This window comes from Tachyglossus aculeatus, chromosome 4, assembly GCF_015852505.1.
Source record: "Tachyglossus aculeatus isolate mTacAcu1 chromosome 4, mTacAcu1.pri, whole genome shotgun sequence".
Classification (NCBI taxonomy): Eukaryota; Metazoa; Chordata; class Mammalia; order Monotremata; family Tachyglossidae; genus Tachyglossus; species Tachyglossus aculeatus.
Genome location: NC_052069.1, coordinates 105426042 through 105439333, shown reverse-complemented (window position 1 = coordinate 105439333; position 13292 = coordinate 105426042). Strand labels below are relative to the sequence as shown.

The 13292-nt window shown below is 50.1% G+C and overlaps 1 protein-coding gene across 4 annotated transcripts in view; it reads left to right on the top strand.

Moving 5' to 3' along the window:
* GSN (gelsolin) overlaps positions 1-13292 on the top strand; it is a 71562-nt gene that overhangs the window by 38062 nt on the left and 20208 nt on the right. For 3 of the 4 annotated variants that reach the window (XM_038744736.1, XM_038744734.1, XM_038744735.1), the window contains exons 2-3: positions 6237-6441; positions 7141-7295. In XM_038744736.1, coding sequence (XP_038600664.1) covers positions 6246-6441; positions 7141-7295 — 351 coding nt within the window. In that variant the 5' untranslated portion in view covers positions 6237-6245. Of the gene's footprint in view, positions 1-4466; positions 4723-6236; positions 6442-7140; positions 7296-13292 lie in introns of those variants that run through there. The other variant, XM_038744733.1, reaches the window with a different exon arrangement.

Sequence of the window (13292 nt, the reverse complement as noted above, 5' to 3'; positions counted from 1 at the left end):
GAAGCAGTGACTTGCCTAAAGTCACACAGCTGACAAGTGGCGGAGCCTGGATTAGGACCCAGGTGCTCTGACTCCCAAGTCTGTGCTTTATCCACTAGGCTTTCCCACCCAGGTCTCCCTCTCTGGGTCAGCAAATTCTACTCTTGGGTCCCTTTCAGAAAGGAGTTTCAGGTCTTATATCTGCCAAAAACCAAAGCGTGCAATGGGGCAGAGATGTTTATCAAAATGACAAACTCAAGAGTTCTTTTTTTTCCCTTTCTCTCTCTCTCTCTCTCTCTCTCTCTCTCTCTCTCTCTCACTTTTCCTTTCAATCTGAATGATTTCTTTTGAGTTTCCCAAGCGGGGGTGGGGACCTGGCCGCAGGCTTGTGACACCGCCATAGACCAGCTCATGCTCCTCAACTGCACTTAGAAAACACGGATGTTTCCTCCTTTCAGGTCACCGAGGCTTCTTCTACCCTAATGGAAGCTCTGGCCCCAGGAAAGGAAAAAACAGCAAATGCATCACTCAGCAAGGCCGAGCAGTTCTTTTCAATCGCTAGCAAAGGCAGGGGCTTCCAGGGAAGATCATTAGGAAACATCGCGAACCAGTGGAAATGGGCAAAGCTCCATAATTAGGTGTCTAAGTACAAGGCATCCGGTTTGGGAATTGGGAAGGAGGATTATTTCACGCTCTAGGAGAAGTCCACCCTGCTCCTTGTTTTCGTAAGTGTGTTTTTCACTGCGGCCTGGCCCTGGTGTTGCTTGCTCGCCCAAAGACCAGAGGTCTGGCAGCCTGAGCTGCTCGACCCCACCTCCACACCCCTGGCCTGCCCCAGCTGGGCCCGATCAGGGTGAAGCTCAACAAATGTTGTTTGTGTGTTCTTCCTGTCCCTGTCTGGGTCGAGGCCACAACGTGGAGACCTGAGAGCAGTGTGTGCTGACCCAGAGAGGGAAAGTCGGGTGGGGAGGGTGGATGGGGAGAAAGAAGGGAGAGACTCTGGCGGGGGAGAGTGAAGGCTGTTGGGAGGAGAGCTGGGCTGCCTGTGCTGATTGAACAAGGCCCTAATTAGTGACCAACAGGCCCTTACGGGGAGAAGTGGGTTATGTTCCACATAGGTGTGGCAGGAAATAACAAATAAATAAATAAATGAAAACAAGCCACTTTTGGCTGGGGGTTGAGAAAAAGGACTAATATGATCAGCTAGAAAAACAAAGTGTTGGCAGAGCCAACTGAGAAATAATCAAAATAATGATAATAATAATGCCTTGGATCACGTGGCCCCTTTCTTTCAGGAAGCAAATGAAAAATGTTTTCACACGTATCTTGTTAACCTTCACAACATACTTGTGGGTCAAGGAAGGACTTTTTCTTCCCAGTGTTTAGATGGGAAAGCTGAGGGCCGGAGAGTTTCAGCGGATTTCCCGAGTTCACACGGCGAAGCGGTGGTTGATGCTATTCTATGAAGGTAGATTGCCCTCCCTCTGTGCAGCCAAGGTGGAAAGGATGACAGAAGAGTTCCCCAGGCATGCCGGGAAATTCATTGTTGGTGGAGGAATCTGCTTCCCTTGGGCCAGCTGCTCCTTTCTGAACAGCAGGCAGGGAGGCAGGAGCAGAAGACGGGTGGGCAAAGCTGGCAGAGCCTTTCTAGGTGGAGGGATGGAGTTCCCATCTGGCCCCTCTCCCTGCTGCACTGAGGGTTTTAATTTTCAGCTCCGATGGGGCAGCAGCTCTTTGTGACTGCAGCCAGCAGGGTTCCCCTGTCCAGTAAATGTGCTCTATGAGCAGGGGCCAGGGGAAAAAGATCATCATCATCATCATCAATCATATTTATTGAGCACTTACTATGTGCAGAGCACTGTACTAAGCGCTTGGGAAGTACAAATTAGCAACACATAGAGACAGTCCCTACACAACAGTGGGCTCACAGTCTAAAAGGGGGAGACAGAGAACAGAACCAAATATACCAACAAAATAAAATAAATAGGATAGAAATGTACAAGTAAAATAAATAAATAGAGTAATAAATATGTACAACCATATATACATATATACAGGTGCTGTGGGGAAGGGAAGGAGGTAAGATGGGGGGATGGAGAGGGGGACGAGGGGGGAGAGGAAGGAAGGGGCTCAGTCTGGGAAGGCCTCCTGGAGGAGGTGAGCTCTCAGCAGGGCCTTGAAGGGAGGAAGAGAGCTAGCTTGGCGGAGGGGCAGAGGGAGGGCATTCCAGGCCCGGGGGATGACGTGGGCCGGGGGTCGACGGCGGGACAGGTGAGAACGAGGTACAGTGAGGAGATTAGCGGTGGAGGAGCGGAGGTTGCGGGCTGGGCAGTAGAAGGAGAGAAGGGAGGTGAGGTAGGAGGGGGTGAGGTGATGGACAGCCTTGAAGCCCAGGGTGAGGAGTTTCTGCCTGATGCGCAGATTGATTGGTAGCCACTGGAGATTTTTGAGGAGGGGAGTAATATGCCCAGAGCGTTTCTGGACAAAGATAATCCGGGCAGCAGCATGAAGTATGGATTGAAGTGGAGAGAGACACGAGGATGGGAGCAAGGAGGGTGGTCCCAACCCCTCTTTCCCTGGCAGAAGAAGGTGGCGGCTGCTGCAGACCCTCAGCGGGGTGCTGGCCATGATTCTCCAGATAGGAGCGAACTCTGCAGCTGCGGAGGCTGGCTGGGCTTGCTAGACCTGGCCGGGTAGTTGTGCTGTGGAGGGAACTGGTTCTGACTCACCCCGCCCCGCCCGGCCCCCAGGGAGCACTCACGCTGGCTTGGAGAAAGAGGAAGGCCGGGACCCAGGCGTCCATAATGCGGGAAATACCCCCAGCCTGCACCCTCTTGCTGCCAAACCCATTTCTCCCCCAACTCAGAGGAGATTTTCCACTTCCCACCTCACTCCTCCTCATTCCCCATGCTTGGCCAGCCCACTTCCCTGGCTCTGCTCCTGGGGAAGCAGCGGCCGGTGGGTGAGAAGTCAGCAAGAGCCGGGGCTGGTTGTGATTCTGGGGCCTTGACTGTCTCCCTCTGCTTCCCGGGACCAAAGCCCAGCCACAGTGGGGTGCCAGGTCCTGGACCCCAAAGGCCCCCATAGGGCCGACTGAGCCCAGGAGAGCCAGTAAAAACCAGAGGAACTTCCTCACTTCAAGGTAAATTACCAGGTTCATTCATTCATTCAATCGTATTGAGTGCTAACTGTGTGCGGAGCACTGTACTAAGCGCTTGGGAAGTACAAGTCGGCAACATATAGAGACGGTCCCTACCCAACAATGGGCTCACAGTCTAGAAGGGGGAGACAGAGAACAAAACAAAGTATGTAGACAGGTGGTTCCTCATCTCCTGGCCTCTCCTCCCCTCCTACAGCCAGGTCTGAGTTCCTGGCCTTATGCAGGCTTCCCCACCCACTTTGTGAGTCAGTGCTTTTATCTTGAGGGAACTTTCCCAGCCATGAGGACGTCTTACCCCCAGTTGACTCTGTGGCTGATGCCCCCGCAAGCTGGCAGGGCCTTCTGGTAGGGACACTTTGCTTTGACAGTTGGAGCATGGCAGACTTCATCTGTGATTCATTTATTCTCTGGGCCGCAGGGCTTCCTGGCCACATCTCTGCAGTTTGTGCTCTGGCTGCTAGCGATGCTTCTCTTGCACGAAGTGTGCTAATTCGACGCTATTGCTCAAGAGGAGTCCCTTTCCCAAACAACAGGGGCCCAAAACGGATCTAACGCTGGCCGGCCAGGAGTGTCCAAGTACCGTGGGCTTAATGCCACTGGGCTCGGTCCCATTGTAGCTGACCCGGGGCCGGGCTGGGCCGGTGGCCTCCTTGGGGATTTTCAGAGAGGCAGCTGGCTTTTTCCATTACCAGGAGAGGTGGGTCTCCCCAGCCCCACTAGCCATTGCCCAGAGAGACTCACACAGCACCTCCGGCCAGCTCCGGATGCATCTGGACCTGGGGGGGGTCGGCATTCGGTTTTCCAACTGTCAGGGGCCGAATGGCAGGGTGGGCCAGGCCCTATCTCCATGCCGCAGAGCCGTCCTCTTTCTCCCCGGAGTCTCATCAAACACCTACGCCGTCTCTCCCACCCACCCCGACCTGTCCCCCGGCCCCACACTCCTCCAGGTGCAGATGAGTCCGTGGGGAGGGTGAGGGCGTCTCCCCGTCTGATGGTGGCCTGATTGTATCAAGTCCACTTAGCCCTGAGAGATGCCTCTCCCTCTGCCAAATATGCAGGCTCTTTTGGGATGGGTTTCTGGCTTCTCCTGCAGAATGATTTGATTTACTTTCCATAATGTCTTTGTCTTCGCCTCCCACTCCCATGTTCGGTCTTGTGCTTGGGAAAGCCTGTTGGGGATAAGACCGATGACGAGATGCTGTCCAGACAAGGTGATGGTGTTAGAAGGAGCTCACGTGAGCCAAGGGCGGGCTTCCAGAGGGCTGGGCCAGTCTCGGTGGCCTTATTTAATGGAGCGACCCAGCTGACTTGACAGGGAGAGAGAGTGTCACGGAAGGAACGGGTCTGCCCTCCTCCCCTCTCCTCCCTCAGACGGCTCCCGAGCTTGCAGAGCTGTGCCGCTTGGGCTCGGGGAGACGAAGTCTGTTGTAAAAATGCCTCTCAAGTTCCAGGGAGCTGGAGGGTATGGTTACCTTCTCCTCACAGTGCTCTGCCCTGTGATGCTGAGGGTTGGCCTCGTAAATGCCCTGTCCTTTGAAGACCTTGGCTATCTGGTTACAGCAGCTGTGGCGCTTTCAGCTGCGGTAAGTGGTGGATGCTCTTGTTACATATTGTTCTTAAGCCACTGAGGAAATCTTTGCCTGAGCTGGGGTTTTGGGTGGGGGTGGATGGGTTTGCTTTCTGCCTTCTTTATTTTATTTAACTCTTTATTATAAGTTTTTCAGATACAACGCTAGGAAAAGGGGAATAATTAAGGTCTAGAATGGAAAAACTGTTTTGTTGCTTTGTAAGTATCATTTTGATTCTAGATTTCAAGCTGGATCTTATTTTTTGTCCCTTTGCCTGTTTTACTAGGATTCATACTAATCCGCAGCATCCTTCGTCTCTCTTCCTTCATTCCCAGCACAACCTTTGCCTATTCCGCCATTTCTTCCTCTTTTGACAAAGTAACGGATGCATGTGATCCACTTCTCTCTTTCTGGGTTTAGCAGTAATGAACTTTGGATCTCCAACAGGCACCTGCAGATGGTCCCTGCCGCGGGCTCATCAGGGTGGGCGGACAAGATTGGATTGTCTGTGTGGGGAAGGGAGAGGGTGCCCTAAAGTTTTGACACCAGAGGAGGGAGTGGGGCAGAGGCAGGAAATTTGTCCGCAAGGAGGACATTGTTGGTTTGATGGAGGTGATTCTCCGTGGGAGCAGCATGCACGGGTGATAGAGACCTCCCTCCCAAAGAACCTGGGGAGCCACTGCTGTTCCAGGGAAACAGCATGTTGGGTCTAGGCTGGAGGAATTGATGTAGAGAAGGAAGGTGTCTTCCCCAAGGCTGGGGTGGCCCCCTATAACTAGATCAGGACTTTACTATAAGTGCTTAGAACAGTGCTTGGCACATAGTAAGCGCTTAACAAGTATCATAATTATTATTACCAGGCAAAGGGAGGTGGCTCAAGGTCCTCTGAGCTTCCTCTTGATGGAAGCCCAGATTAAGACCAGGCAGTGAAGTTGAGAGGTCAGTGGTCCCCTTTTCCCACCACATTTGGTCCCAGGGAGGGTGAGGAGGAATCCAAAGCAGTAGCTGGAAAGGCAGCAGCGTGCTAGTGTAGGACAGTTTGTCATTTTTTCTGTCAGAGCGTTTTGGCCTCACCGGCAGCTGACCACATCCATATTTAGAGCAGACAGAAGAGTGTGGGGTGGCCAATAAGGGAGATAGCTAAGAACGCAGAAAGCAGGAAATAAGAAAGTCAGAGTGAACCTAAGACACTGCACTTACTTTCCATCCTGCAAAGACATTGTAGCAGACACAGTTCAGGTGGCATTCTGGCACCACTCCAGTCAGCAGCTAGGGACTGTTGCGTGCCTGGGGGGTCCTCATGGGAGGGTGAAGGCATCCAAACCCCCCATTCTCTCCCTGACGCCAGTTACCGGTTGGATGCGGACTGGACGGCAGTGTGAAATGAGAGCTCCTCTTTGCATGTAGTGCCAGAGTCCTGATTCCCACTGGGTCCGAAACTTCCTCACTCTCACTTGCCGTGCCGTGATTTTTTCCATTCTCCACCCTCCCTCTTCTACTCACTGTTGCTGCCTCCCTTTCTCCCCCAGCCCGTCAGCATGGTGGTGGAGCACGCGGAGTTCCTGAAGGCGGGGAAAGAGCCTGGCCTACAGATCTGGAGGGTTGAGAAGTTTGACTTGGTGCCAGTGCCCAAGAACCTGTATGGGGACTTCTTCACTGGGGATGCTTATCTGGTCCTCAATACCATCAAGCAGAGGAATGGGAACCTGCAATACGACCTCCACTTCTGGCTGGGTAAGGAGCGGCCCGCCTGTGTCCCATGGGTCCTTCCCAGGGTCCCGGCCTGGGATTCTGAGGTTTAAAACACTATTGCTTTGCGAGGTAACTAGGTCCGGCTGGTCATGCCCGGGGGGGATCATCTGCCCAGGGCTCAGTCAGGGCATGGCAGAGCTTTGACTCCAGTCAATCAGTTGCATTTATTGAGCGCTTTCTGTGTGCAGAGCGCTGTACTAAGTCAAGCTCTTGGAGAGTACAAGATAACTGAGTAAGTAGGCATGTTCCCTGCCCACAAGGGACTTGCAGTCAGTCAAATCTATATATTGATCGCTTACTATGTGCAGAGCACTGTACTAAACACTTAGGTGAGTACAATACAATAACGAACAGACATTCCCTGCCCACAACGATCTTATAGTCTAGAAGGATTATCTATCATTTAAATGAGTGAATGATGTACAATCATTGTTTAAGTTTCCAAATTGACTCCAGACTCCAATCTCATCCCACCCTCATCCCCACTTCTCTGCAGCTCAAAGTGGTAGTTCTGGGGAGAGAAGAGTAGGGGCATGGGGAACATACCTTAGGCTCTCCCTCGCGTAAAGTCTTCCACATGTTTCCACACAGCATCAGTGTGGAAGTTGCTTCCCAGCAGCCCGCCCGGGCTGGGGAGGGGCAGGGCGGGGGTAACATGCATACCTGCTCTCTGGGCTCCAGGGAATGAGTGCACTCAGGATGAGAGTGGGGCCGCGGCCATCTTCACCGTCCAGATGGATGATTACCTGAACGGCAAGGCCATCCAGCACCGGGAGGTCCAGGGCTTCGAGTCTGCCACCTTCTTGGGATACTTCAAATCCGGCATCAAGTACAAGGTACGGGCTGTGGGCCGGTGGGATCAGTCTCTGGGCCAGGAGGGGTCCCCTTCGCAGGGAAATCCAAGGACCATCTCTGTCTGCCAAGAACGGGGAACCAATTCCCCTCCAGATGTTTTCTGGGAATGGAACAGGATAGAAATCGCTCTGCTCAGACCCTCGGAGGACTAACTTAATTGGGGGAGAGGGGAGGGAGGAAGGGAAGGGGAGGGTTGAGATGGAAGGCAGACAAACTTGAAATTTCCCTCTGATTGAAGGATGGGCAACCCAGCCCACAACTGGAGCTTGCCAAGTCTCACTGAGCTGACTTTAGAAACAGCTGGCCCTGGGCCCCCTCAGCCATTAGTTGCTTAAACTCTCACCTCCCTCAGGGAAACCAGACCCACACGGTTCTGATTCATTTACATTTGACTTGATCCAAATTTTGTTCACAAAGAGCCTCTTGTTGCCCAAGAGCCTTTGGAACCCCTCACTTGGGGTGAGTCTCTCTCTTAGCAACAGGAAGTTGTATTGTGCACATTAAAAAGAAACAAAAAAAAAATTCAGCACACACACACACACACTCTTGAACTATAAAGGTCCAGAGTCCAACTTGAAATTTAAACAGACCCAAGGCGATCCAGAGTGTGGCTGATCTCATCCTCCTGGACCTGATTGTGTAATCCTGCACCTCTGGAGGGGACCGAGGGTTTGATTAGCTGGGGTTGAGGTCCAGAGGTTTGTTTTCCACTGATTTCCCATTAGGAGGATGGTTTCAGATAGCCCCTGGGATACTCCCTTAGTGCCCCCCAACCAGTTCTTCTGGGATTGGGAAAATTCTGGGGTTAGGCAAAGGGCAGGTATGGACTTCAAGTTGGTGTAAGCCATAAAGCTAGACCTGACTCCCCCAAATCCCAACATTGCCTTCTGCAAGGACTTTGTTTTTCAATGGCCCATAGTAGAGAGAGGCTTGAGGGATTTGACCTTTCCGTCACTTTTTGAGGTTGGACACCCAATTTCTCGTGCTAAGGTCCTAATGCCTATGACAACTCACAGTGGGAATAGAGACTCTTGGATTCCATTCTAAGGCCCTGGTAGGTTTGTCCAGGGTTTTGAGTAGTTTGTCAAGTAGTTTAAAAGAGCAGAATGGCCTAGTGGAAAGAAGACAGGCCTGGAAGGCAGAGGCTCTGAGTTCTAATCCTGGCTTTATCCCTTGACCGTGGCCCAGTCAACTTGACTTTTCATTGCCTCAGTTTCCTCATCTGTAATATGGAGAATCAATACATGTTCTCCCTCCTACTTTCACTGTGAGTCCCATGTTCATTTATTCATTCATTCAATCGTGTTATAGGTACTGTGCCAACCTGCATATACGGCATATACTGTATCCACCCCAGCGCTTAATACAGTGTTTGGCATCTAGTAAGGGCTTAAATACCACAGTGATGATTATAATTACCATCCTGGGACTCTTAAATTTGGCACTCCCAGTCGGCACAGGAAGCATTAAGCCGACTGTTAAGGATTGGAAGGAGTGCCAAGTGCCCTCACCTCTTCTTGCGCTCTCTTGGAACATGCAGGCTTTACACCCCCTCAGGCCCCACACTCTAGTTATAAACAGATAACTAGTATTCATTTGGTTAAGAGTTTGTACAAATACTGCAATTGTACAATCAGAGGCATTTGAGCGCTTACTGTGAGCAAAGCACTGCACTGAGTGCTTGGGAAAATGGAATTAGCAGATCCGTTCCCTGCCCGTAAGGAGCTTAGAGTCCAGAACAGCAGAATATTAAATAACAGAATATTAAACTCAAAGCAGCAAAGCCTGCCTATCCATGATCTGGCAGTACATCTTAAAGCTAGGCGTGACCTCTCCGCGTAGTTCTGCTGTGCTTCTTCTGTGTCAGTTCCTCTGTGAGCATTGCCATCTGCAGGTCCTTCCAATCAATGAATCAGTGGTATTTATGGAGCGCTTTCTTTGGTGCAGAGCAGTGTACTAAGCACTTCTTGGGAGAGTATAATATAAACAGAGTTGGTAGACATGTTCCCTGCCCGCAACAAGCTGGTCCCCTCTGCTGAAGCCCAGTCTTCTTGGAAAATACCAGCTTGACCTCTGTTACCCTATCTGACCTTAGCTGGCAAGAGTTGCCCTTCCTGATGCTTGGGTTTTTGCCCACTTCCCAAGCTCCCTCCCCTCTGCCTAATCCCTCCAGCTGATGCCAGCCAGTGGGGCGAGCCTGCAGAACAGCTTTTTCCTCTGAGACTTCGTCTGAAGGGGAAGCAGATTCCCACGCTCCAGAAATGACTGGGCCTTTCCTCCTTTTCTGGATGAGGGTTCTTTCACCTCCTGGACTGTCACAAGGGGAATGCTGAGGGGTGGGGGCAGGAGGAAGGGAAAGGGATGGCTCAATCTGTCTAAAGTTTTCTGTCTGCGACCAGCATCGAGTGTTTGCCTTTGAACTACTCAGCAATTACCTGAAGCAGGGTATGTTGCCAACTTGTACTTCCCAAGCACTTAGTACAGTGCTCTGCACACAGTAAGCGCTCAATAAATACGATTGAATGAATGAATGAAGCATAGGCCTGGGAGCCAGAGGACCAGGTTCTAATCCCAGCTTCACCACTTGCCTGCTGTGTGACCTTGGACAAGTCAGTTACCTACTCTGTGCCTCAGTTTCCTCAACTGTAAAATGGGGATTCAATAACTAAAATGGGGATTCAATAACTAAAATGGGGATTCAATAACTAAAATGGGGATTCAATAACTGTTCTCCCTCCTACTTAGATTGTTAGCCACATGTGGGAGACCCGATTAACTTATATCTCTGCCTGCATTTAGAACAGTGCTTGACATAGTAAGCGCTTAACGGATACCATAAAAAATAGCCTCTGCCTGTGACTCCTTCCCTCTCACTGGAATGGAAACATTTAGAGAATCCCAGTGGCCTTAGAGATACTAAATATGGCTTGGATATCCAAGGGAACACAGGCATCCTCAGGAAACCCTTGAAGGGCTCTAAAGTCGGAATGGCTCCAGATACACAAAAAGAAGTTAGAGCTGGAAGCCAGTGTTGAGTAGAAAAGCACAGAGCTTTGCTCAAAAGGGAGGACCAGTAGAATGAATCATTCCCAACTGGATCAGCCATGCCCATGGACATGGAGTTCCTGGATCTGGGTTGTTTGTGGTCCTGGTCTGGATTGTAATTCTTCCAGGGGCAGGGTTTGGATGACCCCAACCCAAGGAGCAGGCTAGGATCCCCCAGACCTTGCTTGGCTCTGGAAAGGTGACCGCTAAAAACTCTGAGACAGGATGTGCTCTTCTTCCTGGCACTAACAGGGAAATTTGCTACGCTGCATTCTCTCTGAGATGAGAGATCCCAAAGGGACCGAGTGGATTATGCAAACCTCTGAATTTTTGCCCCCCTCCTGAGCAGAGCCTGGTGGTAAGGCAAAACCCAGGGACATGGAATAAAGGATGCCCCACCCAGCAGGGAGCCCCAAAATTCAAATTCAGAGGGAGTTGTCATAGAAGGGGTTTAGGAAGATTCATTTGTCACTTAAGGAGGCCCTTTGACTTGGGGAGAGGCAGGTTTCACCAACAGAGTGATCTTCCACACAAACAGCAAGCAGCTATGACCCCAAGCTCTGTATTTTTTTAATGGTATTTGTTAAATGCTCACTATGTGCAAGGCACTGTTCAAAGCACTGGGGTAGAGATGAGCTAATCGGGTTGGAGCCGGTTTATGTCCCACAGTAAGACTCACAGTCCTAACTCCCATTTCAAAAGTGAGGAAACTGAGGCCCAGAGAAGTGAAGTGACTTACCCAAGGTCACACTGTAGACAAGTGACGGAGCCAGGATTAGAACCCAGCTCCTTCTGACTCCAGCGTGGCACAGTGGAAAGAGCACAGGCTTGGGAGTCAGGTCATGGGTTCTAATTCTGACCACCACTGATCAGCTGTGTGACTTTGAGCAAGTCACTTGACTTCTGTGCCTCAGTCACCTCATCTATAAAATGGGGATTAAGACTGAGCCCCATGTGGGAGAATCTGATTACCTTGTATCTACCCCTGCACTTTGAACAGTGCTCGGCACATAGTAAGTGATTAACAAATGCCATCATCAGGCTTGTTCTCTATCCTCTAGACAAAAAGAAAAAAGGCCACCTGATATGCAAACTCAATCAATAATCAAAGTCATCAGTGATATTTTTTGAGCGCATACTGTCTACAGAGCTCTCTACTCAGTGCTTGGGAGAGTCCAGTAGAATTCATAGACACCATGCCTGCCCCCAAGGAGTTGATCTAGCATTGCAAACACCTCATTTATACATTTGCACCCTCCCTGAACCTTCCAGCTCCAGTCATCGTCATCATCCGTGAAAGGGAACTTTCTGCAGGTGCGCTTCCAGGCTGATCCTGAGTAGAGCAGCCATGCTTCTGCTCCCTCAGACCAGCTAGTCTTGAGACTCCTTCCAGGGCCGGGGTCCTGAAGCAAGAGGCTTTTAGCCATTTTGCCATATCCTCCAGAGAGTAACCACCACAATAATAATAATAATAATAATATTTGTGATATCTGTTTAGGTCATACCATGTGCCAAGCACTATACTAAGTGCTGGGGTGGATACAAGCAAATTGGGCTGAACGCAGTTCCTGTCCCACATGGGGCTCACCGTCTTAATCCCCGTTTCACAGATGAGGTAGCTGAGGCATAGAGAAGTGATTTGCCCAAGGTCACACAGCAGACTAGTGGTAGAGCAGGGATTCGAACCGAAGTCCTTCTGATTACCAGGCCTGTGTTCTAGCCACTAGGCAATGCTGCTTCTCACAGAATTAAAAAAAAAGTGATACTAAGCACTTACTATATGCTAAGCATTGAGCTGAGCACTGGGGTATATAGAGGATAATCAATTGAGTACAGTTTCTGTTCCCCCTCCCATTTAATTATTGTGGTATTTAAGTGTTTAATATGTGCCAGGCACTGTTCCAAGCACTGGGGTAGATACAAGATAGTCAGGTTGGACACAGTCCCTGTCCTACATTGCGCCTCCAGTCTTAATCCCCATTTTACAGATGAGGTAACTGAGTCCCAGAGAAGTTAAGAAGCAGCATGGCTCAGTGGAAAGAGCACAGGCTTGGAAGTCGGAGATCGTGGGTTCCAATCCCAGCTCTGCCAATTGTCAGCTGTGTGACTTTGGGCAAGTCACTTAACTTCTCAGTTACCTCATCTGTAAAATAGGGATTAAGACTGTGAGCCCCCCGTGGGACAACCTGATCACCTTGGAGCCTCCCCAGTGCTTAGAGCAGTGCTTTGCACATAGTAAGTGCTTAATAAATGCCATTATTATTATTATAGCCCAAGGTCACACAACAGACAAGTGGCAGAGCTGGGTCAAGAACCCAGGTTCTCTTACTCCCAGGCCCATCCCCTTTCCACTAGGCAATGCTGTTTCTCAGAGACTGAGCCCCACGTGGGACAGACCTGATTATCTTGTACCTACCCCAGCACTTGCTAAAATGCCTGGCACGTAGTAAGCGCTCAACAATTATCATCATTATTATTATAATCATTATTGTTTCTGTCTCTCACTGATTCGCTATCTAAGAGATGATTGAGTCATTAACTTCCTGATTAAGGGACTCTTCCCCCTTCCCTGAACTCTTCCTGGACCCTAGAATGGTCTTCGAAAGTCTTCTCCAAGGCCTAGCAGGGACTCTTCTGGGTATCTGAGGTACCAGGATCTCTTCCTTAGACAAAAGACATATGTTTTCCTCCAATTACACCCAGATACTCCTATCATTCAACACTGAGGAAGTTCAAGAATTGAATCAATCTAGACTAGATTGATTCTAGACTGTAAGGTCATTTTGGGCAGGGAATGTGTTAGATTATACTCTCCCAGTCATTTAGTACAGTGCTCTGTACATAGTAAGTGCTTAATAAATACCACTGATGATTTATCAATTATGTTTCAAGTGCTCTGTGCATATTCTCATACTCTATTGCTTCTCTTCTCT